The following is a 26,523-nucleotide window of genomic DNA, read 5'->3' on the forward strand; positions in this document are numbered from 1 at the left end:
AAACAAGCTCCATAAACAGTGGGTTTTTCCTGGAGTTTCTGACACATTTTTAGAACTGTGTCTAAACAATAGAGCTTTCCTGAGTGAATGAAAGCAGAATGGTCCATCAGCAATGCTGATTGAAGACAATCCCTTAAGATGTCCATTCCAGCTGACATCAGGAACTTTACGTTTCACACGTTCAGGAACCCAGACACAAAGGGATACCTGCAGCTCCAACTAGTTACCACTTTAAATCAAATCAAACTTCCAGGCTGCCAGTTTATGTGGGGAGGAATTCTGGACACAAGCCTTCAGACTTGACTCCTTTGAATTGATTACAAAGATAATAAGTAGTCAGTCCTGATTGACTAAACATTCATGTCTCTGAGTTAGAAGTTCGAGTCTCTCCAACAACTTGAGAACTGAGACTGAGTTCAATGCTAAGGAAATTCTGCACTGTCAAATATTCCATTTTTCAGATGAGTTAATCCAAAGCCCCATCTACCTTCTCCAATGAAAGTAGTAGAGCAGGGGAGTTATTCTTAATATCCTAGTTAATATGGATCCCACAACAATTGTTACAAAACAGATTATCAGGTCATAATCATATTTCTTATGGGAGCTTGCTGTGCACCAATTGGCTGCCATGTCTCTTACATTACAAAAGTGACAATTACAAAAAGCACTTAATTGGCAATACATTTGGGGGCCTGGAATTTTTGTCAGTTGATATTTTCTTCAGTAGGGAATCCCATTGATTGAGAAAGAACCTCAGCCCACATCAGAAACTCACCTGGATGTTGAAGATAACATTGCTGACCAATTGTTTAAGGAACGTAGGAATAGAGTAATCGCTAGAGCCTATTACACCATTGAATTAAATCATGGCTGATCAGTATCTTAATTCTATCCAACTGTAATCCTTAATCCCTTTGCCCAACAATAAACCTATCAATCTCAGTTTTGAAATTTTTGATTGACCTCCAGCTTCAACCTATTTTTGTGGGACCAGTGTTCCAGATTTCATCCTGAACAACCTCGCTCTAATTGTAATATCCTGCCCCTTGTCCTGCAATCTCGCACTAAGGAATCCTTTTCTCTAGTTTCCTGATATTTTTTTCCTGTTTTTTTATCCAAAAGTGCTCTTACACACAACTGAATGCTTTTTTCTCTCATCACTAAATCGTCCACAATACTTTTTCCATCTGTTTACCACCATCAGTCAATCACCCATGTTTCCAATTAACTAATTTACATGCAAAGCCTGCAAAACAAAACAACAAAATATTAGGAAGAGGAGGAGGGGGTTAAATCAAAACAGAGTTGGAAGGAGAGATAAAGCACTGCACCCACTCCAGTGCCCACCTCTTGCTAAGAGCATCGGAAGTATTGGCGGACACTGCATGCTCCCTCTCCAAGTAAACCTGGGCATAAATGTTAGTGTGTTTAGGGGCAGAATGTCAGTAGCTATGAATCCTCCAAAGACACTGCCTGTACCTATTAATAGATAACTTGACCAGGCCCAGGGGCAGACCCACAAGGAAATCCTCTGATTTGCCCGCCTCCGTCCGCAATGGATGACCAATGATCAGGATTGTGGAGCTGAAGTATAACCAAAAGCACAACAAAAGATTTTTCAAATTACTAAAAAGGGGTCAATCACCCATAAGCAATACTGTTTGCACACCTCACTATCATATACATGATCCATGTACTCTACAGCACTGCAAAATAAACAGTTGGACTGGGAGACCATGAATCATCTAAATCTGTGGTTACATAGATAGCTGCATGCAAGACCCTCCACCAAGATTCACAATGGAAAGTGGGAGGAGTCCTGTGTAGACAGTCCCCCATTGGGGATTCACAGCAGTCTCTAATTATTCAATCAACTCAATTAATCATTGAAAACATGACTAGAGTTGATGACAGTGCAAATCCCTTTACATACCTCACACTTGAACAGTTTCGCTCCAGTGTGCATACATTGTTGAACGCAGAGACCCCCCTCCCCCCAAGTTCAAGAAGGTTTGGTCACACACCATTCATTTATAAAGTTTCTCCCAGTGTAAATTCTCTAGTGTATTAGCAGGTCAGAGGAGCAGGTAACATGATTTTCACACAGCTAACACATGAAGGACTTATCTCGTGTATGATCCTCTGGTGTATCAAGAATTCATAGAGGTTTTCCTTCAAATCTCACACTTGGACAGATCCTCCCAGTGACTGTGTATGGAGGTTCAATGACATTGAAGATCATTCTTTGCATACCTCACAGTGAACAGTTTCTCTCCTTTGTAAATATGCCCGAACTTCACCAGGACTGGTGATTGTGCAAAGCCCTTGTTGCACACTTTATAGCTTCTGCCCTGTGTGAATGAGTTGGCAATACTGATGTATTGATGACATTGCAAAACTTCAGTTCTATACCTCACACTCAATGTTTTCTATTCCATGTAGGTGTCGTGTTCACAGTTGCACAACAGATGCATCTTATGTTTCGGAACTTGTACTGGGTGTACCACGACCTTGAATGTTGTGAGTCTTCTTTTTTAAAACACATCCAAGGAATCACATTCCACACTCATGTTATCAGTTTGAAAGCCTCTGAGGATGAAAATGCTATTCCTTCAGTAGAAATCTCAAGAAATTTGCTGTGATAGATCAAGTCATTTATCAGGGAACTGAGACGGCAGCTGCAACAGGTGAGGCATTAATCAGATGGGCCAATGACAAATTTAAAACCTCATCTAATATCCAAGCTTCAGGAAACTCCAGAAATGTGTGGAGTAATTTGAAAACTAAACTATGTTGCTGTAGTGTGTAAAATGGTGACGGCCCTCAAAATGTTTATTTACAAATGATGCCTTATGCCTTCTTCACAATGTACTTTCTGATCTATCTTGGTTCTGGATTAGAGTGGTGCTGGAAAAGCACAGCAGTTCAGACAGCATCCAAGGAGCAGGAAAATCAACATTTCGGGCAAAAGCCCTTTATCAGTATGATCTATCTTGGTGTCATCTGTGAATTTAGCTCCCACACCTTTGCTCCCATCATCTAAATCAATAATGGTTTATTCCTCACCATCTAAATGGTTGAGGGCTCAGCACAGACCCACATGGAATTCTATCAACCAAAGAGCCATTTACGCACAATCCCTGTTTTCTGCCAGCCAGCTATATTTTATTCAAGCAGATAAGTTACTGCCTACATTATAGACTTTATTTTCTGCAATAACATTTGCTATTGCACCTTATAAAATGCCTTTTGGAATTCCAAGTGCCAAACAGCAATAGATACTTGTTTATCCACAGTACATGTTATCTCTTCAAGGAACTCCAACAAATTAGTTAAACATAATTTCCCATAGACAACACCCTGCTGAACCCTCCCAAATATCTTGAGCTTTTCTGAGTGCACAGCTGTAACACATTCCCATGACAAAGAGTCTATGATTCTATGTCAAGCTAACTGGTTATAGTTTTCTGTTTCCTGTCTCCCTCCCTTCTTGAGGTTGTATTTACTACTTTCCAGTCTGATGGAATCCTTCTTGAATTAAGGAATTTTGAAAAATTAACAACAATGCATCTACTGCTTCTCCAGCAACTTCTTTTAAGACTCTAGAGTGAAGTTGATCTCAAGCCAGAGACTGGTCTGAACACTGCTCCATCAATTTGCTTAGTTGTGCTTATCTCAGGATTGTAATTTTGCTAAGTTTCTCTCTCCCTTCCATTTTCTGATTCACAGCTATTACTGGAATGTTTATTGTATTCTCTATAGTGGAGAAGCAAAATATATGTTCATTTCATTCACCATTTCCTTACTATCCGCTATTAACTCCTTATTCTCACACTCTCTAACACTCATTTTACTTAGTTGTTTCTTTTAAAAATACCTGTAGAAATGTTCACTATCCATTTTTACATTTGAACTTACTTCCTCTCAAACTCTAAGTTCTTCCTCCTGATTATTTTTTGTTCTCTGCTCTTACTTATAGTTTAACCACTCTTCTGATCTGCCAGTCATCTTTTGACAGTTATATGTCTTTTCCTTAAGTTTCAGGTTTTCCCTAACTTCTTGAGTTAACCACAGATTGTAGATCCTTCCTTTTTCTTTATAGCAGGAATATACTTATTCTGAGTGTTCTGAACCGTTCTCAAGAGTACTGTATAGCTCCATGACTGACCGAGTTGGCCAAATCCTAAAAGATGTTATTGCTAGATTGGATTTGTGGCAAACAGCAAGGGAACTAACAAGAGGAAGAAACCTTAGTTGGCCTCACTCTCACCAATCTGTCTCCAAGCTTCTGACCTGCTCTAGTAACCACAGTACTTAAATGGCTAGTCCACTTCAGTTTTGGGTCAACAGTAACCCCAAGATGTTGCAAGTGGAAATTCAATAATAACGACAATATTGAATATCAAAAGGCGATGGTTAGATTGTCTCTTATGACAGACAGTCATTGCCAGGCATTTGTGTGGGACAAATATTACTTGGCACTTTTCAGTCAAATCCTGGTTATTGTCCAGGTTTTGCTACACTTAGACATATATTATTATCATTACATTGAGGAGTTGCAAAGTGGTGCTGAACATTGTGGAAGCATCGTCAGTACAAATCTCCAAAATTGACTTTATGATGGAGGAAAGGTCATTGACGAATACGCTTGGGCCTAGGACACTACCTCAAGGAATTTCCACAGAAATGTCCTGGAGTTGATGTAGCTGACCTCCAACAATTACAACCATCTTCTTACATGCCAACTGTGACTTAGTTAGTACTCTCACTTCCAAGTCAAAAAGTTCTCAAGTCTCAGTCCCAAGCATTAAAGCTCACAATTTGCTGTTTGTGGGAACATAAGACCTAAGAAATCAGAGATTCACCAGACTACAATTCAAAGTGGACTTTATTAGCTCTACTGTGCTTTTAAGATTGGGAAAATCAATACATAAATACAAGTCACTCTTTTCTTCCTTAGGGAAATTACATCCAACATAACAAATGGAAAGTATAAACCCATTGGTGGAGAAAGTAACATAATCAACAGTGACATTGATGAATATGCCATACACAGGATTCTTATTTGCAGCATTGGCAGCTGTTTCGGTTTTTACAGGATTCTTACTGTTGGCTCCCGAGTGTTTCAGCGAATAAGAACACATCATGCTGACAAATCAGTCAGTTTGGATTAAAGTTAAAAATGAATTTATTGTGAGTTATAAATGTGTACAGATGATTGATAAAACAGGCAAAAAAACGCTGAACGTATACCTAACTTTGAATCAACCAAAATAACAAAGCATTTGAAAATGACTCAAGATCTTTCCCAGAACATGAAATCTTGGAATAGTGTATAGTGAATATATCACAACATTATGACATCAATCAATGATGGACTTAGGGAGCTCAGGTCTGTAGAAACTCACCCCCATTTACTCAACGTACTCAAGATAGTAGTCCTCCCAAATAGGAGAACCACAGGGCACAGACTTAAGGTGATTGGTAAAAGAAGCAACAGAGAAATGGGGGAAGTCTTTTCACACATTGTATGGTTAGAATGTGAAATGATTGATTATTTGAAAAAAAAAGAATGTGTTGTGGATAGAAGGCTGAAAAATGGTCCAAGCTGTGTGAAGACTCAGTTTCATATCTCATACTTGAAAGGATCCACTGATGACTTATGAGGGTCAGACACCAATAAAATCTTTAACACAAGTCTCACAAATCTCTTCCAAATAGCACTCCTGTGTTACAAGTACTAGTGGCAAATACCTCTTGGATCTAAACAGTGTTAGAATTCTGTAAACCTTTCTGCATCTTTATTTCTTCACCTTAGGATTCCCCTTAAATCTCACTTCTTTGTCTAAATTTGTTCATTGTTGAAGAGTGTGGCACTGGAAAAGTACTGCAGATCAGGCAGCATCCAAGAAGCAAGAGAGTCGAGCAGGAATTCTTAAAGGAGGGTTTATGGGAGAAACGTCGACTCTCCAGTTCTTTGGATGCTGCCTCACCTGCTGTGTTTTTCCAGTGCCACACTTTCCAACTCTGACTCTCCAGCATCTGCAGTCCTCACTTTCTCCTTTATTTGTTCATCCCTCCTAAACTCTCCTTGTCTATCTCAGTGTTAACATTTGTCTGGTCACATCACAATGAAACACTTTGAAATGTTTTACTACATTAAGGCACTCCAGAAATCCAAGCTGTTGTCCTCTCACAATTCCTCCAATGCTCAAGGTACTGATCTGGAGACAGAATATGGACATTGACTGGCCTCCAGTGCTCTGTTTGTGTGGCCTTTCAGTATGTGGAGAGCTAGTCAGTGAATGTTGTGAGACAATGGAGACTGTCAAAGTGGAGATACATCCCACCTTTCCCCTGACTTCCCAGCTGGTCTCATTGATGAGGAATGGGATTCCTGGCTGATTCTCCTCCTCCACAGACCAGAGTTTCACAGGATGACTGAAGTGCCTCCATTACTAATGGCTCCCCCACCTGCTGGTGCTTGTGCTGGAAAATCAGTGGCTGAACTACTGAGTATCTGATTGCTTTCTTAGCCATAATGCAGGGAAATTCATGGTTCATGATTAGTTTAGATTTTATCAAAGTACGCACACTGTTGTGCTCAACAATAACTTACTTAAACTTTGGTTCTTTAATATAAATCTACTGAGCTTCGATAGACAGGGAGATGCACCATAGGGTTTTAAATATAGGACAGAATATAAGTAACACACTAATGAATTAAATACAGCTCAAATGCCAACAGCTTTTTGTTTAACTTATTTCCATGTTACAGAGCCACATTGTGAGAATTTGCAACCTTCAAAGTTAATGGTAAAGCTTATATAGACTCTTGTCATTATAATACTTATCTACAACCTGGTGTTATGAATAGAGGAATTCGCAGACCAATCTAGAAGGGATTTGTTACAAGGGAAGTACAGCTCTATTCTATACTAGCTTGGTTTTAAATCGCAATGTTTCAGAATAGAAACAATTAGAGTTGGCTAAATGGATTCTTAGTTAACTTTTGTAACAATATGTATTTAAGTTTGTAACTGTATAATCCTTTTAAGACGTTTATACCACTAGACTGATAGACTGAATGTATAAGAACATCTCATTACTCCATCTTTATAGACTGCCCATGAGGCACATATTTTATACATGCACTATTTTTTAACTGCTACCTACTTTGTAATTTCTTTGTATTAGTACTTGGTGGTCTTCTGTATTAATTTTATATAAGTTTAAGTTTACAAGCAACTCTGCTTTCAAGATCAAATAACACACTCCAAGCACCCAGAGAGAGAGAAAAACATGACCTAATATATGGTCTATAAAACCTAGTCATTGGTACAGTTAGTTCTGCTATAATACAGCTCTCATGCAAACCAATGTTTAAAGAAAATCATGCAATTGCATCACCATTTAAATTATTGGAATCGTGTTTTAACCAATAGTACTTTAAAACTTCATGCTTTAGAAACAGTGTTTCCAATTTGTCAGAGCTTAAAAATGTGTTCCTGGAAAAGCGCAGCAGGTCAGGCAGCATCAAAGGAACAGGAGAATCGACATTTCGGGCATAAGCCCTTCTTCAGGAATGAGGAGGATATGCCAGGCAGGCTAAGATAAAAGGTAGGGAGGAGGGACTTGGGGGAGGGGCGTCGGGAATACGATAGGTGGAAGGAGGTTAAGGTGAGGGTGATAGGCTGGAGAGGTGGTGGGCGTGGAGAGGTTGGGAAGAAGATTGCAGGTCAAGAAGGTGGTGCTAATCTGCACCTGCAGTCCTCACTTTCTCCTTTCCAATTTGTCAATCATGTTATAGCAAATTTGTGTTAACAAAACATATGTTATAGCAGAACGACCATTTGACTTAAAGAGAAACTCTCACCAATTAAACAAAACGAAGACAATGAGGATTATGATGGTATACATTCCCTATTCTATACAAATAGGCAAGGATGTACCATAAAATTTCCTTGTATCTTCACAAGAAGTCATAACATAACAGAAACTAACTATAATAAGAAGGGTTTTTTAAAATTCATTCACTGGCTGAACAAGCATCTATTACCTATCATGAACTGAGAAAGTGGTGGTGAGCTGCTTTCGTGAACCAATGCGGTCCAGATGGTGAATGTATCCCCACAATGCCATTCATGGGGGAAATGCAGGATTTTGACCCAGTGATATATTTCCAGGTCAAGATGGTGAGTGGCTCTAGAGAGTTTATTTTTATTGTTTGATGGAAAGTGTCACTAGCTCAGCCAGCATTTATTGCTTATATCTGATTGCACAGAAGACAGTTAAGAATCAGCTACTGTGCAGTTGTATGTCAATCATTTGAATGCAAGACTAGGATGGTAGTTTACTTCCCTCAATGAAATTAGTAAACCAGTTGCATTTTTACAACAATCGCTTCTATTCTTAATTCCAGATTTTTATTGAATTCAAATTTCACCATCTACATGTTGGGTTTCAAACGGAGGTCCCAGAACATAAGCCTGAGGTACTGGATCACTAGTCCAGTGACATTACAACTGTGCTCATGCCTTCCCATAACTCACAGGGGAAACTGCAGGTAGTAGTGTTCCCAAATGGTAGGAACTATGGGTTTGAAAGATGCTAAGTAACCTTGGTGAACTTCTATATACATCTTGTAGATGGTACACACTGTGGTTGTACATCAATGGCAGAGCCAAAGAATGTTTGAGCACGTGGCCTCAATTATTCAGACTACTTTGCCTGAGATGCTGGCATGCTTCTTTATTGTTCTGCAGGAGAAGGAGGGGAAACAATCCTGATACACACCATGGCAGAAAAGACTCCTGTGTCTGTTCACTGTTCCAGTAGGTCTAACAACTGTGTGAAGGCTTTATGATGGGGCTCCCACACCAAACGGGTTTCTCCCCATGTGAGTGCATTCATGGACCAGGATGTACACAGACTTTGTGAACGCCTTGTCTCATGAATGCTTTTTTCCTACAGGGATCCTCTCATATCTTATGAGAGTTGAATACTTCAGGAAAACTTTATCTTAAATCTCAGACTTGGATGATTTCTCTTTGTGGCGATTTTCTCAGACAGGAAGCTTCAATGAGCTTGTTGAGGATTTGTCACGCACTTTATCTAGTTTCTCTTCAGTGTGAGTATGCCAAAGATACATCAGGCCTGATGAGAGTGTGCAAAGCTTTTGTTAACAAATTCACACTAAAACAGCTTCTCGCCTGTATGAATGCATTGGTGATTCATGAGTGTTGCAAAGAGTGAAGACTCAGTCACACATCTCCCAATTCAATGGTTTCTCATCTGCATAAAACAGATGGTGTATCAGAAAGGGGGTCTTTCTTGTGAAGCCTTCAACACAGACCTCACAGCTTTTCCTCAATGTGGATGTATCGGTTTCTAAGGAGCATTACTGACTGTGTGAATACGACGGTGATCCAACATGCCCCATAACTGTTCAAACTCCTTATTACACACCTCACATGTGAATATTTTCTTCTCGCCTGTGTGAACGCGGCGGTGACTCACCAGGCCTGGCAATTGCGCAAATCCCTTATTACACACCTCACATTTGAATGGCTTCTCCCCAGTGTGAAGACGTTGGTGTTCACGTAGAGTTGATGACTGAGAGAATGATTTCTTGCAGACCTCACACTTGAATGGTTTCACCCCAGTGTGAATACGTTGATGTGTCCGGAAGTGAGAGGAGCGTGAGAATGATTTGTTGCACACCTGACACCTGAAGGGTTTCTCCCCGGTATGGATGCTCTGATGTTCCAGGAGCCTTGTAGATGTCGGAAAGGCCTTATCACAAACTTCACATTTGAAGGGTTTCTCCCCCGTGTGGATGGTCTGATGGACCAGGAGGCTCGATAACTGTGTGAAGGCTTTGTCACACACTTCACATCTAAATGGCTTCTCCCCTGTGTGGATACGTTGGTGAACACGGAGGGTCACTGACTGCGAGAATGATTTGTCACAAACATCACAGGTAAATGGTTTCTCACCTGTGTGGGTGCGTTGGTGTACGAGAAAGTGAGATGAGCATGAGAATGATTTGTTGCACACCTCACACTTGAATGGTTTATCTTCCATTGAACTGGCCTTTTGTTAACTGCACTTTGTATATTATAAGGTCTTATGAGCCTGTAGAGACTACCTCACATGAACAGCCTCTCATCTTCAGGAATGATTCAGGGATTCATGAGACTTGATGAATGTTTGGAGTTCTTACTACACTTGGAGCCACTCACACTTTTCCCAGTCTCAGCCTGACTGATCACTCACAGCCAAACCCTTGAAAAGGTTGGTTTTGATGGAATGCTCCATACCACTGACCAGTTCAAATCTGATGATATGTCAAACCTGCAGTGACCCAACCAAATCCCAATTTCTCTGGGTTGAGAATGCTGGAAGGGGACTGGAATGTGTTCCAACAGTTGTGCAGTTGTTCTTGGATGATGATCAGGATCTACCTGCAGTGTCTAGCCTCTTTGTATTCTCTGGTGTACAATGCAATCCTTCTGCAAAATAGGAAAAGGAAACATGAGTTCCACCACCTCCCTCTTCTCCTTTGTTAAAGAAGCTTACTGTTCATTCAGAGACTGTTCCACAGTGAGTGCCAGTCTGCTATTCCCTGGTGTAGGCGGATCAGATACAAGTCCTTTTTCCAGCAGGAGGAATATTAATTCAGTGGAGACTTTAAAGTTTCTCCCCTTGTTTTTCAAAATTATTTGAGGAAAGCACACTGGACAACGTGCAAGAAGCTGGGGAAAAGTTTGCTTCAGTATAGCTGATTAAAAGGTTCTGGTTTATCCTGGGAAATTAGATACACTTGCACTCACTCAGTCTGCAAATTTAGCTGTCAGCCACAGCACTAGGCAAAACTATCAAATCCAAGCCCAGGCTTTTTGAAAAGTGCAGGAATATGAAATTAGGTGCATTGTGATCTTGCTGAATAATAGAACATACTCAAGGCACTGAACAGCTTCAGTTAGTCTGGGTGGCAATGGTGGCTAGCACTGCTGCCTTACAATACCAGGGACCTGGGTTCAATTCCAATATTGGGTAACTGTCTGTATGGAGTTTGCACATTCTTCCTATGTCTATGTGGGTTTCCTCTGGATGCTGTGGTTTTCTCCCACAATCCAAAGATGTGCAGGTTAAGTGAACTAGAGATGTTAAATTGCCTATAGTGGTCAGGGATGTGTAGTTTAGATGCATTAGTCAGGGGTAAATATAGGAGAATGGGTCTGGGTGGTTACTCTTTGGAGGGTTGGTGAGGACTTGTTGGGCTGAAGGATCTGTTTTCACACTATATGGATTCTATGATTATATGTACCACCTGCTTTGAACAGACAACACTCCTTCAATCTTTCCAAAAATCCTCATTTCCTCAGAGGAACTTTCAAAATTAAAATCCACAGGATAATAATCAGTTTCCAACTTACACATAGACAACTGAACAATAGGAAATAAGCAAGAATCCTCAGACACTCTGCACCTCCCAGATAATTACACATCACCTTCTCATATTCCGGAATGAGCCATCAACAAAACTCAGCCTGGAAATCAGAGGGAAATGTTTTCAATAAACACACTCAATATCCAACACACAGCTCCAGTCACACAGTTCAGCACAAAGCACCAAGTTAACAGCTCTCTCAGCTGGATCTTTTCACACAGCATAAGGGACATTTCCACCCCTGACTGCCCACAGGATAGTCAGACTGCCTGAAGATTGGTGTGGATATTATGGAATACAATTTGTATAAAAGCTGCTCCTTCACTCACCATCTCCTCACTTGGTTTTCAGTCCCTATAGGAAGTGAACCAGCTCTGGAAGAGGAAGAGGAGACAATGCGCAGAGTGGGTGAGCTCTCTGATTGACGTCTCTCACAGTCAATCCACATATTTCTGGAGCAACATGCGTTTCATGAAGGTTGAGTGAAAATAAAATCGCACTTGTTGCAGCTGCTGATTCGGTTTCCAATATAAATGTTTGACAGATGTTTAGTGTGGGAATAGCATTCCTCATTCTTGGAGGCTTTCAAACTGACAATAGCATGGGATCTGTTTCTTCGAATGTGTATGACAGCAAATCAGAAGAGGAAGATCCACAGCATCTCGGCAGTAATGACATGCAATGGTGGGACGAATACCTGCACAGGAGGGATGAATACATGAGGGAAATGCGTACAAAAGGGAAAAAAACACTATAACTTTCACAAAACACCCGTATTGGACTGACGACTTGCGTACTTCAAAATTGTGCTCCAGTACACCAGTGCCTTCATTTGTTTATTTCCATCTCGGCATGGGAGAAAGGGTCATAGCAGCGAGTGACTCAAGGCGGAGGAATGACACAGGCAGGAAGATATGAGACGGGGGAACACTGCAGAGGGTGGGCATGGAAATGAGTGATGACAGTGGGGGGGGGGGGGGGGAGATTATGTTTGGGGAATAACTGTGCATCTCGGAAAATGTGATGTCTCTTGGGAAGTAACATTAGGAGAGACTAAGTGCTTTGGGATTAGACCTATGCACGAAGAGAACCATTGTGACTGGGGGGGGGGGGGTGACTCAGTGACTTAGAGATTGTCTGTTGGGTGACCAATGCTGAAAAACTAAAATAAGGGAAACTTCAACCAAGGAACCTAAGATTGGTGCTTGTGAGAGGGTGTCACTGCTGGTGAGAGTTGAGAGGCTGTGAGAGAGAGATGTTCGGTTTTGGTGTGAGTGGAAGGGTTGTGAAAGACAAGAATTCAGTGCTGATGAGAATGGAGAGCTCCTGGCATGTGGGACAGTGCAGATATAAGCAGGGCGAACCAAGAGAGTGGGAAACTAAGTTGGGTCAGTGTTTGGGGAGTGACTCTTGCAACTCAGGAAGTTAATTTAGGAGCTGGACAGTAAGTCTGTGATTCAGGGAATAGACTTGTGTTTGTGAAGTACTACAGGATAGATTCTGTTCTTTGGAGTTGATACTGTTCTCAGAGAGTAATACAATGCCTTGTGCAGCAACTGTACACACGCTCCTGGCATTTACTCTGTGCCTGGGAGTGACCGTGAATCAGAGATTGACTCTAGGATAATCAACACTGAGGAAACAGGGGGACATCTGAACTCTGGGAGGAGTCTTCCTGGTGAGGGTGTTCAGTGGTGAAAGCTCAGGAACCATGCTGATGAGTGTAGGAAGGCTGTGCAGGGGAGAACAGAGGGGTGTGTTCTCCAATAAAAGAAAGAGCTGCCCAACATCTCAACTCATTTCTGTTGAAGGGTTATCTTGACCCAATACTTCATTTGTTTCTCTCCACAGGTGACCAGCTCAGCATTTCCAGCACATTTTGTTTTTATTTTAGATTTTAAAGCACAGAAATAGATCATTGGCCTAACTGATTTCACTTGATGCTTCCGCTCCACATGAGCTTTCTCCCTCCATATCATCTCTCACCCTCTCAGCGGATCCTTCTATGCCATTCACCCTCATAGACCTACCCAGTTTCCCATCAAATGTATTCAATTTTATTCCTCAACCATTTCCAATGGAAGCAAGTTCAACATTTTTATCATTCTATTAGTGAAGACATTTCTTCTGAATTCCTAATTGGATTTATTATTTACCATTTCATACTGATGGACTCCAGTTTTGAACTCTCCACATAAATAAGAAATATCTCTCCATTTATCTGAAAGTTCTTGATAGACGATGGGAAGCTGTACGGGGGAGCATTGGAATGGTGTACTTGAGTCTAGAAGTAACAACAACATGAATGAGAATTTCATCAACAAGTGGACCGACAGGGGGAAGAAGGGTGGAGAGGAGAAGATAGTGGTTGTTGGGAATGTTTGATGTTACAGAGGGGGAAATAGGTCGTCTTTGTGATAGAGAGAACATGGGGTCAGAAGCTCAGCTGATGCAAATAGAGTCATTGAGTCATAGAGGTGTACAGCACAGAAGCAGATCCTTCGGTCCAACTCGTCCATGCCGACCAGATATCCCTGTATTTCATGAGAGCTAACCTTGCTACCCAGTCTCCCACGGGGAACGCCTTATTGAAGTACATATAGACCACGTCCACCACTCTGCCGTCATCAATCCTCTTTGAGTTTTTTGAAAAAGTAACAATCAAGTTTGTGAGATATGATTTCCCACACACAAACCCATGTTGACTATCCCTAATCAGTCCTTGCCTTTCCAAATACATGTACATCCTGTCCCTCCAACAACTTGCCCACCACTGATGTCAGCTCACTGGTCTATAGTTCCCTGACTTGTCTTTACCACCCTTCTTAAACAGTGGCACCACGTTTGCCAACCTCCAGTCTTCCGGCACCTCACCTGTGACTATCGATGATACAAATATCTCAGCAAGAGGCCCAGCAATCACTTCTCTAGCTTCCCACAGAGTTCTAGGGGACACCTGATCAGGTCCTGGGGATTTATCCACTTTTATGTGTTTCAAGACATCCAGCACTTCCTCCTCTGTAATATGGACATTTTTCAAGGTGTCACCATCTATTTCCCTACATTCTATATCTTCTGTCCTTTTCCACAGTAAACATTGATGCAAAATACTCATTTAGTATCTGCCCTATCTCCTACAGCTCCACACAAAAGCCGCCTTTGAGGGGCCTATTCACTCTCTAATTACTCTTTTGTCCTTAATGTATTTGTAAAAACCTGTTTGATTCTCCTTAACACTATTTGCCAAAGCTATCTCATGTTCCCTTTTTGCCCTCCTGATTTCCCTCTTAAATATACTCCTATTGTCTTTATACTCGATCTAACTGTCTATACTTGACATATGCTTCCTTCTTTTTCTTGACCAAACCCTCAATTTCTTTAATCATTCAGCATTCCCTATACCTACCAGCCTTTCCTTTCACCCTAACAGGAATATACTGTCTCTGGACACTCGTTATCTCATTTCTGAAGGTTTCCCATTTTCCAGCCACCCTTTACCTGCGAACATCTGCCCATATAACTTGTGCAATGTCATAAGGATCAGCCTTAGAGTCTCAGTTATTTAAGGTCTGTACTAATGATTTGGAGAAGGGCTGTAATGCATCCAAATTTGCTTACAATACAATAGTAAATGGGCGAATGTGCTACAAAGACATAAGGGGATACAGACAGGTTGAATCAGTGAGCAAAAATCTGGCAGATGGAATTTAATGTAGAACACTGAGATCACTTTGGCAGGAAGAATCAAAAGGTAGACTATTTAAATGGAAAGACATTCCAAACAAGCACAACACAGAGGGATCTGGGTGTTCTTGTGCATTCAATTCAAAAACATTAGGTGCAGCAGGTAATTAAGATGGTAAATGGAACCTTGGCATTCATTTCTAGGAGGTTAGAGTTTCAATAACAGTGAGGTCTTGTTGCAACTGTGCATGATGTTTGTTTCACTTGATTTATTGTAGTCATATATACCTAAGTACGCAAAAAGTTTGGTTTTACTAGCAGTACAACTGCACAGGTGTGCAAAGGAAGATCAACATTTTCGAAGTTAGAGAGTCCATTCAGCAGTCTAATAGCGGCATGGAAGTAACTGTAACTGCTATCTGATATGAGGGTTCTTAGCAGAGACAGTAATGCAGAGACTCAAACAAACAGCTCTGCCAACCATCCAACCCAAACTTTGGGTCCGCTACGTGGATGACACCTTTGTCATTACTAAAACAATTAGAGGAAACCTTCAAGACCATCAATAATACCCTTACTGGCATAAAATTCACTAAAGAGGAGGAAAACAACAACAAACTGCCACAGTAGCGTGAACAGCCAATGGGGAACTTCAAACCAGCATCTACAGGAAAACAACACATACGGACCAAATATTGAACTACAGAAGCAATCATCCCAACATCCACAAACGAAGCTGCATCAGAACATTACTCCAATGAGCCACAACACACAGCAGCACAGAGGAACTATGAGGAGCAGAGGAAATTCACCAATACAGTGTATTAAAAAAGAACAGGTACGCAATGAACACAGTCCACAGATTTCTCAGCAACAAACTCAAACAAGTAGACAAAACCCATCCAGAAACCCTAGCCACTCTCCCCTACATCAAAGACATCTCGGAAATGACTGCCAGACTACTCTGACCACTTGGCATCATGGTAGCCCACAAACCCACCAACACACTAAAACAGCAGCTAATGAACTTGAAAGACCCTATACAGACAACAAGCAAAACTAATGTCATTTACAAAATACTGTGCAAGGACTGTATCAAACACTACATTGGACAAACAGGCAGAAAACCAACCACCACGATACATGAACATCAACTAGCCACAAAACAACATGACCCTCTCTCACTAGGAAGGACACCACTTCGACTGGGACAACACATCCGTTCTAGGACAAGCCAAACAGAGACACACACGAAAATTCCTAGAAGCATGGCATTCCAACTGGAACAAACACATTGAGTTAGACTCCATCTACCCCTGAGAAAAAGAACAGGAAATGACATCACCACAGGAAACGATGTCACCACAGGAAATGGCATCACCAACCCAAAGAAACCCAAACATATAAATAGAAAGCAGGAATTATAAACAGTGCTTCACCCAGAGGCCCACCGAAGATGTTACCAAGTAGGGAGATGAAACGTCTGGAAATGAACCTCCAGCTCAGCGAGCAAACCTACATCCATTGTCATTGTATTACTGTTCTAGTATTGCAAAGTAAAGTTTATTGTTGTTTGCTGAAAACCATAGAATATTTTGGAGCTATCCTCTTAGAAAAGTTCTCTGGATCTCACTTTTGTCTATTTAAAAAAAAAGTCTGAGACTGGCACAATTGGGAAAGATTAGATTAGGTTAGATTAGATTCTCTACAGTATGGAAACAGGCCCTTTGGCCCAACAAGTCCACACCGACCCTCCAAAGAGTAACCCACCCAGACCCATTCCTCTTCCCTATTTTTACCCCTGACTATGGGCAATTTAGCATGACCAATTCACCTAACCTGCGCATCTTTGGACTGTGGAAGGAAACCGGAGCACTGGTGGAAACCCATGCAGACACAGGGAGAATGTGCAAACTCCACACAGTCAGTTACCAAAGGCGGGAATCAAACCTGGGTCCCTGGCGCTGTGAGGCAGCAGTGCTAACCACTGAGCCAAAAGGAGCAAGTCAAACAGTCAGGGCAGGCAGAAACAAAGCAGAGAACAAGGTAGGGCTGATAAATTAAACTGCATTATTTCAATGCAAGAGACCTAACAGGAAAGGCAGATGAACTCAGGGCATGGTTAGGAACATGGGACAAGGATATCATAGCAATTACAGAGGTGTGGCTCGTGGTCAGGCAGCATCGAAGAGCAGGAGAGCTGATGTTTCGAGCATAAGCTCTTCATCAAGCTTTTCCTACATCACACTTTTTGACTCGGATCTCCAACATCTGCAGCCCTCACTTTCTCCCTGTGGCTCAGGGGTGGACAGGACTGGCAGCTTATTGTTCCAGGATTCAAATTCTATAGGAAGGATAGAGAGAGGGGCAAGAGAGGAGGGTGAGTGGCATTTTTGATAAGGAATAACATTAAGGCTGTACATAGGGAGGATATTCCTGGGAATTTGACCAGGGAAGTTATTTTGGTGGAACTGAGAAATAAGAAAGGGATGACCACCTTATTGGGATTGTACTACAGATCCCCACCCCCCACCCTACCAACAATCAGCAAGAAATTGAGAAACAAATTTGCTCTGGGGATTTCAGTTATCTGCAGGATAAAAGTGTGGTTATGGTAGGGGAATTGAACTTTCCATACATAGATTGGGACTACCACAGTGTTAAGTGTTTAGATGGAGAAAAATTTGTTAATTATGTATAAGAAAATTTTCTGATTCAGTATGTGGACGTATCTACTATAGAATATGCAAAACTTGACCTACTCTTGGGAAGTAAGACAGGGCATGTGACAGGTGTCAGTAGGGAAGCACTTTGGGGCATAATTCTATTAGTTTTAAAGTAGTGATGGAAAAGGATAGATCAGATCTAAAAGTTAAAGTTTTAAATTGGAGGAAGGCCAATTTTGACAATATTAGGCAAGAACTTTCAAAACTTGATTGGAAGCAGATATTCGCAAGTAAAGGGACAGCTGGAAAACGGGAAGCCTTCAAAAAAATGAGATAACGAGTGTCCTGAGACAGCATGTTCTTGTTCGGGTGAAAGGCAAAGCTGGCAGAGTAGGGAATGCTGGATGACTAGAGAAATTGAGGTTTGGTCAAGAAAAAGAAGGAAGCACCACAGCTCTGTATACCATGTGTTTGGTGTCAGATCTGATGTTGTTGTCCTCAAACACCCTTTCCTTCAGGCAGCTGAAGGATGTGCTAGCACACTGTCACAAACTTTATGGTGCAGCCAAAGCAGAGGCTTCACTGTTGACGGTATCAAAGGCATATGTAAGGTTAAAGAAGGCATTATATAGGGGTAGGTTCTTGTCTCTGAATTTCTTATGTGACTGTCGTGTGGTGAAAATCATTCCATTGTGCCCCTTTATGGCTAGAAGCCACACTGTGATTCCAGGAGGAGTTCCTCAGCCGCAGGGAGGAGAAATTTGAGAAGAGAAATTTGAGAAGAACCTTGATGATCGACATCAGGGAGGTTCCCCTGTAGTTACCACAGTTGGACTTGTTCCCTTTTTTTGAAAAATCTCACGACTGTGGCATCTTGGATGTCTCTCAGGATGCTCTCCTCTTTCAACATAAGGTAGACCAGGTTGTGTAGCTGCAGCAGGAACTATTTGGCCCTGCACTTCAATGTCTTAGCGGTGATACCATCTGCTCCAGCAGCCTTGTTGTTCTTAAGTTAGTGGATGGCCTTCTTTATTTCATGCAGGGCTGAGGTGTTGCTGAGCTGTGAAACATGATCAAGGATGCTCTGATCGACAACAGAGCCCTGATTGAGGAGATCTCTGAAGTCCTCCCCCCAGCATCGTTTAAATTGTTTCTTTGTCTTTGTTAAAAATTACACAACAGTACAAAAAACGCACAATCTTTAGGCAGGTAATCCATGTGACATTTTATAAATTCCTACTTTGGAAATAGAACAATTCTGACTCAAAATTGGGATACAGACAGACTCTAACCTCACACCTTTAATGCACTGCCTGAGCTGAGATGTCACTTTTTTTTTTATAAAACCTTAAGTTATCTCGGGAATGTGACTGAAAAGCAGTTCTGCGATTTACGTATTAATGAATTGATACCTGCAACCCATTCTTAAAAAATGAAAGACTAAACAGCAATCTAGGTGTGTTCAATATATCGTATCAGTTGCATGGCACTATGATCTTTTGCTATGAATTCTGTGACTTATGATCCTGCCCCATTAGCTATTAGCGCTCCGAAAGCTAGTACAGGGCAAACCCCGGATCTGCAGAATTGTTTACCTGCGGTTTACCATGACCTGAACATGTTATAGGGAACATTCCGGAACCAGGGACCGCTTCTATCTGCGGTTTCGGGTTTCCACGATAGGTCCTGGAACATAACCCCCGCGAGTATACGGAGGACGACTGTACTTCCAAATAAACCTATTGGGCTATAACCTGGTGTTGTGTGAGTTTTAACTTTGTCCAACCCAGTACAACACTTGCACCTCCACATCTTTGTCTTTGATAAGACTAACTCTATGCTTGGCCACCAGTGGATGGGGTCTTTGATGTTTGGGCTGCAAGTGGTCTGAGACAGCGTAAAAGAAACCCTGCACATCAGGGTTGTCAGCCGTTTGTTGGGCCTCTAGTACTTTCTACACCTGTCCTTTATGTTGTGAATTCATTATTAGACCTTGGCCTTCAATTGCCTGTAGGTCTGCCTTTTCTCTTCCAATGATCAGAACTGGGCTGGAAGGGCACCTTAGATTGCCAACCTTGACTGGGTCAGGGATTGAACAGAAGACAGAACCTTTGGCCAGTGAGGGAGATGTATTTTAAACTGGAAACACCAAACTTTTATACTTTTACTCCATAGTCTTGAGAAAACACAGTCATTAGGTACAGAAAACAAATTTAGAATGTGTGCACAGATTATTCTCTCAACCAATTTGACAGGGGCCTTGGTTCAGCTAAATAACAGGCATTGGTAGAATCACATGACAATGCCAATATGCAAGGTTATCTTGGTTTCTTGACATCTTCTTTCTCCTCGATACCAATGGTGGGAGATCTACAGTATGCACAGTCTGATCACAATTTGAGAGATTCAAACCATGGTGCACAGAGAAAATTACATCCTTGAAATGGATTATTTCTCCAAATTTCCCATTGTTCAGCAAATTAGCAACAAATGTTACTGGCACATAAATGAGGACTCTTGTTTTCCGTTTCTCCAGTATTCCGCTACGATGATGGTGCAGCAGGGCTTCTGAACCTTGGGTTCATCCACTTCATTTTGTTCCTTTTTTAGTCTCTTTTTTCCATTTCCTTTTTTCAAAGAAAAAAATTACCTCTTCACGAAGAGCTAGGTTGCAGGAATGACATCGGCGGTGACGAATGAACCCTGTAGCGCAGACACGAGCAGGCCCAGCAGTGCGGATCCCTGGTGACAGCATCAGAGGCACGTTTGGGTTCCCAGTGACGTCTGTGTTGTCAAAGTTCTAGCAACAATTCATGGCAGTTGTGGCAGAGGTGAATACAAGACCTGGCGGCATCAGCGGTAGCTGAGCTCGAAGTGGATTCATAGCGCCCATGGAGTTGAGTTTGGGCCAGTGCAGTACCTGTATGCATCAATGGCATTTGCATTGGCAAGGTCCATTTAAGACTCATAGTGGTGAGGGTGTCTGTGGAGGCAAGATGGCACCGATAAGTGGTGACTTTCATTCAAGCATTTCATTTTTCTGCCTTCATGCTTTTGTTTTCTTCTTCCTGTGTTTTAAGATGGTGCCTGGAGAGTCACGACACCACACATAACATGTTTCACTGTATTTTATGACCTTTTGTAACAAAATACATGTGACAATAAATAAATCAGATCAAATAAATCAGTTCTGGGATTTCAAAGTCACGGAAGCCTCTTTCTGGTGATCACTTGAAGCTTAACACATTAACAGAATCATGCTACTCAGTATAACTTAACAATTTAACTTTAGTCCAGAAACTGATGTACTGTGAATGTATTTTTTTACATATTCGTGAGAACAAAGAACAATAGAGCACAGGAACAGGTCCTTCGGTTCTCCAAGCCTGCAACACCACATTTTGCCCTTCCATACTTAAATTGTCTTCACTTACAGGATCTGAATCCATCTTTCCCCTTCCTATTCATGCATTCATCCAGGTGCTTCTTGAATGCTGTACTTTGTCTGGTTCCACCACCTCCTCTGGCACTCGCATCCTTTGCATGAAAAACCTCCCTCGCACATCTCTTTTAAACTTCTCCCCCTCGCATCTTAAACCTGTATCTCTTTGTAAGTGGCTGCTCCATCCTAGGAAAAAGCCACATACTTTCCGCTCTATCCATGACATTCACAATCTTACAAACTTCTATTAGGTCGCCCCTCAACCTCCTGCATTCCAGTGAAGACAAACCAAGTTTAGCCAACCTTTCGTCATCGCTAAAATCCCCCATCCTGGAAAACCTTTCTGTACCCTGTCCAAAGCATCCGCGTCCTTTTGGATGTGAGCTTTAATAAATGTGCTTGGATCCTACAATACTATGTTATTCACATTTAGTTTCTTATGCTACAAAGGATAATTGAATCATTGGAGGTAATTACCACATCAGGTGACAGTAGGTATTTGCTCTAAATTAAATGACACAGAATCACGGAAGCTGCAAATCACTGCTCACACCTTTTTGTCCTAAGAACTGCTTTGCTGTGACGGTTGGACTGGGATGGATTAAGTTAAAAATCACACAACATCCAATTATAGTCCAATAAGTTTATTTGAAGGTACAAGCTTTCAGAGCGCTGCTCCTTCGTCAAATAAACCTGTTGGACCGTAATTGGTGTTGTGTGATTTTTACCTTCAACATGCCTTGATAAACTGATACAGTTTTCAACCAGATTGTACTGGCTGTTTATATTAATATCAATCACTATTTTTTCAACTCAGAGATGTAATTCTTGCAAATCCATGCCCATTCAACGCCTGCACGATGAGTTATAAACTGTCCTGAATACAGCTCCTAAGATCATTATAAACAACAGAAATTCCAGCGAGCATTTGTATTGTTAGTTATAGTATCTGTAAGTAACTACTATACATCATTTATTAAGTGGGAATGAACAGGAAATCCACAAACGTTCAATTGTTAAACTCTGCAAGTTCCACATAATAAAATAATTGCAACTGCGACCACTTTATGAACAGCCATGTAATATATCCAGTTGGGACTGTAGTGATGACTTTACAGTCCATGTATTATTATAGCCAAATCAGGGTGAAAAACACCTGAACTGCTGGATTCACAGAGGTTCCCAAATGCAACAGGATTTGACTACAAAATAAAACAAAATGCCTTACTGAACAACTTTTCGTCATCGTTGTGGTACCCCTCGAGGTCAAGGATCATGGTCTTTACTCCGTTGATCTATTTATGGGCTCTCAGGTGGAAAACTTTTATCTTGTTGAATAAAGAAAAGAGGTACATTTGGGAATGAAGTGCTCAAAGATCTGAACAAATTTAACAGCAATTTCTACTTCAGACAAATTAAGATTATATCAAACAAATTAATTCACAAGCTGATTTCCAGTTACAAAGCTCCTGTGCAGATTCATATGCAAGAAATCTTTTATACAGTGTCCAATGGGTTTATAATGTCTTCTGAGGGCTCTTAAAATGAATGCTCTGGATTATAGTTGAGAGTGTGGTGCTGGAAAAGCACAGCACGTCAGGCAGCATCTGAGGAGCAGGAGAAGCAATGTTTCGGGCATAAGCCCTTCATCAGGAATGAGGCTTGTGAGCTAGGGAGGGCTGGGAGACAAATGGGAAGGGGATGGGGCTTGGGGGAAGGGAGCTGGGAATGTATAGGTAGATGAAGGTGAGAATTTCCCCTCCCTCCCACCTTATCCCAGCCCCAAGCCTCCAACTCTGCACCTGTCCTTCTTCCTTTCCACCTATCTGCTCCACCCTCCTCTTTGACCTATCATCCTTCCCCCCCCCACCACCACCTTCATCTACCTATCACATTCCCAACTACCTTCCCCCAAGCCACACCCCCTCCTATTCATTTCTCAGCCCCCTGGCCCACAAGCCTCATTCCTGGTGAAGGGCTTATGCCTGAGACATCAATTCTCATGCTCTTCAGATGCTGCCTGGCTTGTTGTGCTTTTCCAGCACTTCACTCTCAACTCTGATATACAGCATGTGCAGTCCTCACTTTCTCCTGCTCTGGAATATAAAACCATAAGACACAGGAGCAGAAATCAGGCCATTCAGGCCATCAAATCTGCTCTACCATTCAATCATGGCTGTTAAGTTTCTCAACCTCATTCTCCCACTTTCTCCCATTAATACTCAAGAACCTAACTATCTCAGTCTTAAATATACTCAGTAACCTGGTCTCCACAGCCTTCTCTGGCTATGAATTCCATAGGTTCATCATTCTCTGGTTGAAGACATTTCTCCTTATCTCCATTCTAAAAGGTCTTCCCTTTAGTTTAAGGCTTTGCCCTCGGGTCCTAGTCTCTCCTACCAATGTAAACATTTTCTCAACATCTACTCTGGCTACTCAGTATTGTGTATGTTTCAATTAGATTCCCCGCTCCCCCCCACCGAGAAGTACATCCCTGCTCTTGCATTCAAGTCCTCTCAAAATCAATGCCACATTGCATTTGCTTTCCTAACTCATGACGCAACCTACAAGTTCATCTAGAGAGAATCCTGGTCTAGAACTCCCAAGTTACTTTGCACTACAGACTTCTGAAATTTCTCCCCATTTAGAAAATAGTCCATGCCTCTATTCTTCCTACCAAAGTGCATGACCTCACTTTTCCACATTGTACTCCACCTGCCACTTGTTTGTCCACTCTCCGAGCTTGACCAAATCCTTCTGCAGCCTCCCTGCTTCCTCAATGCTATCTATCTCTCTACCTATCTTTGTATTGTCTGCAAACTTAGCCAGAATGACCTCAGTTCCTTCATCTAGATTGTAAATGTATAAAGTGAAAAATTGTGGTCTCAACACTGAACCTTATGGAACACCACTTGTCACAAGCTTGCTATCCTGAGAAGGACCCTTTATCCCCACTCTCTATTTTCTGCCAGACAGCCAACCTTCTATCTATGCTAACACCTTGCCTCTGAGACAAAGGGCCCTTATCTTACTCTGTAGCCTCCTGTGCAGTACTTTGTCAAATGCCTTCTTGAAGTCCAGGCAGATAACATCCATTGGCTCTCCTTGGTCTAACCTGCTTATTATTTCCTCAAAGAATTTTTACAGATTTGTCAGGCATGACCTAAACTATTCAAACAAAATAAGAAGGATTTGACAGTTTCCTTTCCCCCTCAGTGTTCTCTGAATCAGTGATTGATTTTGTAATAAATATTGACCACATTTCATTCCCTAAATCAATTTGACATTGGACATCTTTTCACTGCTCTGATTGGTTCACCTTTCAGTGTCCTGATTGATTACTTGATCACAATGCTCTGCTTGAATAATCAGGGATTCCGGGACATGCTCGTGTGACGAGAGTCAGAACACATTCTCGTGCACGTGGCAGAGGGTGAAAGAAATTACTGACTTGACCAAAGTGTGTACATTCAGGAAATCAGCTCAGAGTAAATAATCACTCTGAAAGAGAAGGAGAAATGTTTAAGAGAGAGAATCAGAGGAAAAGGAAATAGTGGGAATTTGTGATGATCACATGGTTAACCTTTTGAGTGAGAATAGGAGTGGCCAGGATGAGTTCTCAGAGTGGCTTGAGGTGATCCACAAGAGATGCAGAGGGAATCATTGAGGTGATCTATATAATTGAAAACATCTTTGTGCCAAGGTTTCTGATGGACAATCCCATAAGTTGGGATTTCAGATCAGTAAAGATCAGCAAATGTTATGTTCATATTTGGAAATATTTAGATTTGGTTAACAATAGACTCACTATCCAATGAACTCCAAATGTGAAAATGTTTCTTGATTCTGAAAAGTTGACCTAAAAACAAAGGAAAACAAACTAATTACCAATATTGAAAGTACCAGAATCTGAATAATATACAATAGTTCTCCATGAGCTGTGTAAGAGTTTGTATACCCTCCACAAAGTTGAAGAGTGGTGCTGGAAAAGCACAGCCGGTCAGGCAACATCTGAGGAGCAGGAGAATCAACATTTCGAGCATAAGCTCTTCATCAGGAATGAGGTTGTGGCCCAAAGGAACTGAGAGGTAAATGGGAGGGGGGTGGGGCTGGGGGCAAGGTAGCTGGGAATGTGATAGGATGAAGGTGGGGGTGAAGGTGATAGGTTGGAGAGGTGGGTGGAGCGGGTAGCTGGGAAGGAAGATCGACAGGTCAAGAGGATGGTGCCAAGTTGGAAGGTTTTGCACCTCTTTGCACCACAGGGGAAAGTGCCTGGAGAAGAGAGTGGTTGGTGGGGGGGCATGGACCCAGCATCTATAGTCCAACTCTGATCTACAGCACCTGCAGTTCTCACTTTCTCCTAGTTGACTATACTCTCCGCAAATCCAAGATGTAAAATCCAGGATTGTGGTGCACTCCTTCCTGCCATGCTCTGTATCTGGAGACCAAACCAACCAGGATTCAGCTTCAAACCCCACCTTGCTATGGAAATTACTGAGAAGTCAAAATGACACATTAACCATAAAGCCTCATCAACATATTGTTGGTTTCTATTGAGCCACTAACATGGGGATGTAATTTATCTGGTGGGACAACAATAGCCATTGGACACTATGTCTCTATAAAAGCTGTGTCCACAACTTCCACATCACAGTGACCACTGGAGTGGGTTTTACACAAAATAATCCAACATTTCAACTCCTTCCTCACAAAAATATTCCTGTAATTAGTGTTAAAATGGTTTATCTTGAGACGGTTATATCTCCAATAGAAGATCAGATATCAACAGTTATCAGGTCTGACCGAAAATATTGTGAAAACCCAACATCTTCACAAATATCTCGGACATTGCAGCAAAAACTCACAATTGCTGAGAAAATGTTGGAGAGATTTTCTCTGGCAGTGCCTTCCTGAGTTTGACGGAGGGAGGGACAGGCCATCTTCTCAAACATGACTGAATTACAGCCCCAAGTACAGAAAACTCCCCCTTCACTGAGGTTGTTTAAACCCCCCACAGGGACTCAGCTCAATTCATCCAAACCGCTCACAATCCCGCTCCGAACTACATTACCCATGCTGCATATGGGCTACGCGCCTGCACGGGAAGGGGCGGCAGAATGGAGTCAGTGAGAAGGACCCGCGATGCCTGACGGGAATTGTAGTTCTTATCCGCGCGTCGACGGTTGGCGCCCAGCGTTCGGAAATTCAAATCTGAGAGCCCGCGATCCCGAGTGGCTGTCGCGTGGGCGGTGCTGGAATTGGAGGTACGCCCCTGG

General features: G+C 41.9%; 2 protein-coding genes across 5 annotated transcripts in view; both read right to left on the minus strand.

Moving 5' to 3' along the window:
• LOC122541636 (uncharacterized) overlaps positions 1–26,248 on the minus strand; it is a 42,788-nt gene extending 16,540 nt beyond the window's left edge. Inside the window, exons 1-4 of one of the 4 annotated variants that reach the window (XR_015752926.1) lie at positions 26,113–26,199; positions 25,056–25,106; positions 22,476–22,575; positions 17,848–20,788 (exon numbers count right to left, since the gene is read on the minus strand). The gene's annotated coding sequence lies outside the window, so the exon portion shown is untranslated. Of the gene's footprint in view, positions 1–17,847; positions 20,893–22,475; positions 22,576–25,055; positions 25,107–26,112 lie in introns of those variants that run through there. The other 3 variants (XR_015752925.1, XM_087978780.1, XM_087978781.1) reach the window with 3 other exon arrangements.
• On the minus strand, positions 4,853–12,292 carry LOC148140970 (uncharacterized). The gene is made up of 2 exons (XM_087978785.1): positions 11,785–12,292; positions 4,853–10,514 (listed from the first exon to the last, which is right to left on the minus strand). The coding sequence occupies exon 2, from the start codon at positions 10,084–10,086 to the stop codon at positions 9,391–9,393; it is 696 nt and encodes a 231-aa protein (XP_087834911.1). The 5' UTR covers positions 10,087–10,514; positions 11,785–12,292; the 3' UTR covers positions 4,853–9,390.
• Positions 26,249–26,523: the final 275 nt, after the last annotated feature.

Source organism: Chiloscyllium plagiosum, unplaced genomic scaffold (assembly GCF_037043375.1).
Source record: "Chiloscyllium plagiosum isolate Xiang-an unplaced genomic scaffold, Cpla_swu_hap1 HiC_scaffold_35, whole genome shotgun sequence".
Lineage (NCBI taxonomy): Eukaryota > Metazoa > Chordata > Chondrichthyes > Orectolobiformes > Hemiscylliidae > Chiloscyllium > Chiloscyllium plagiosum.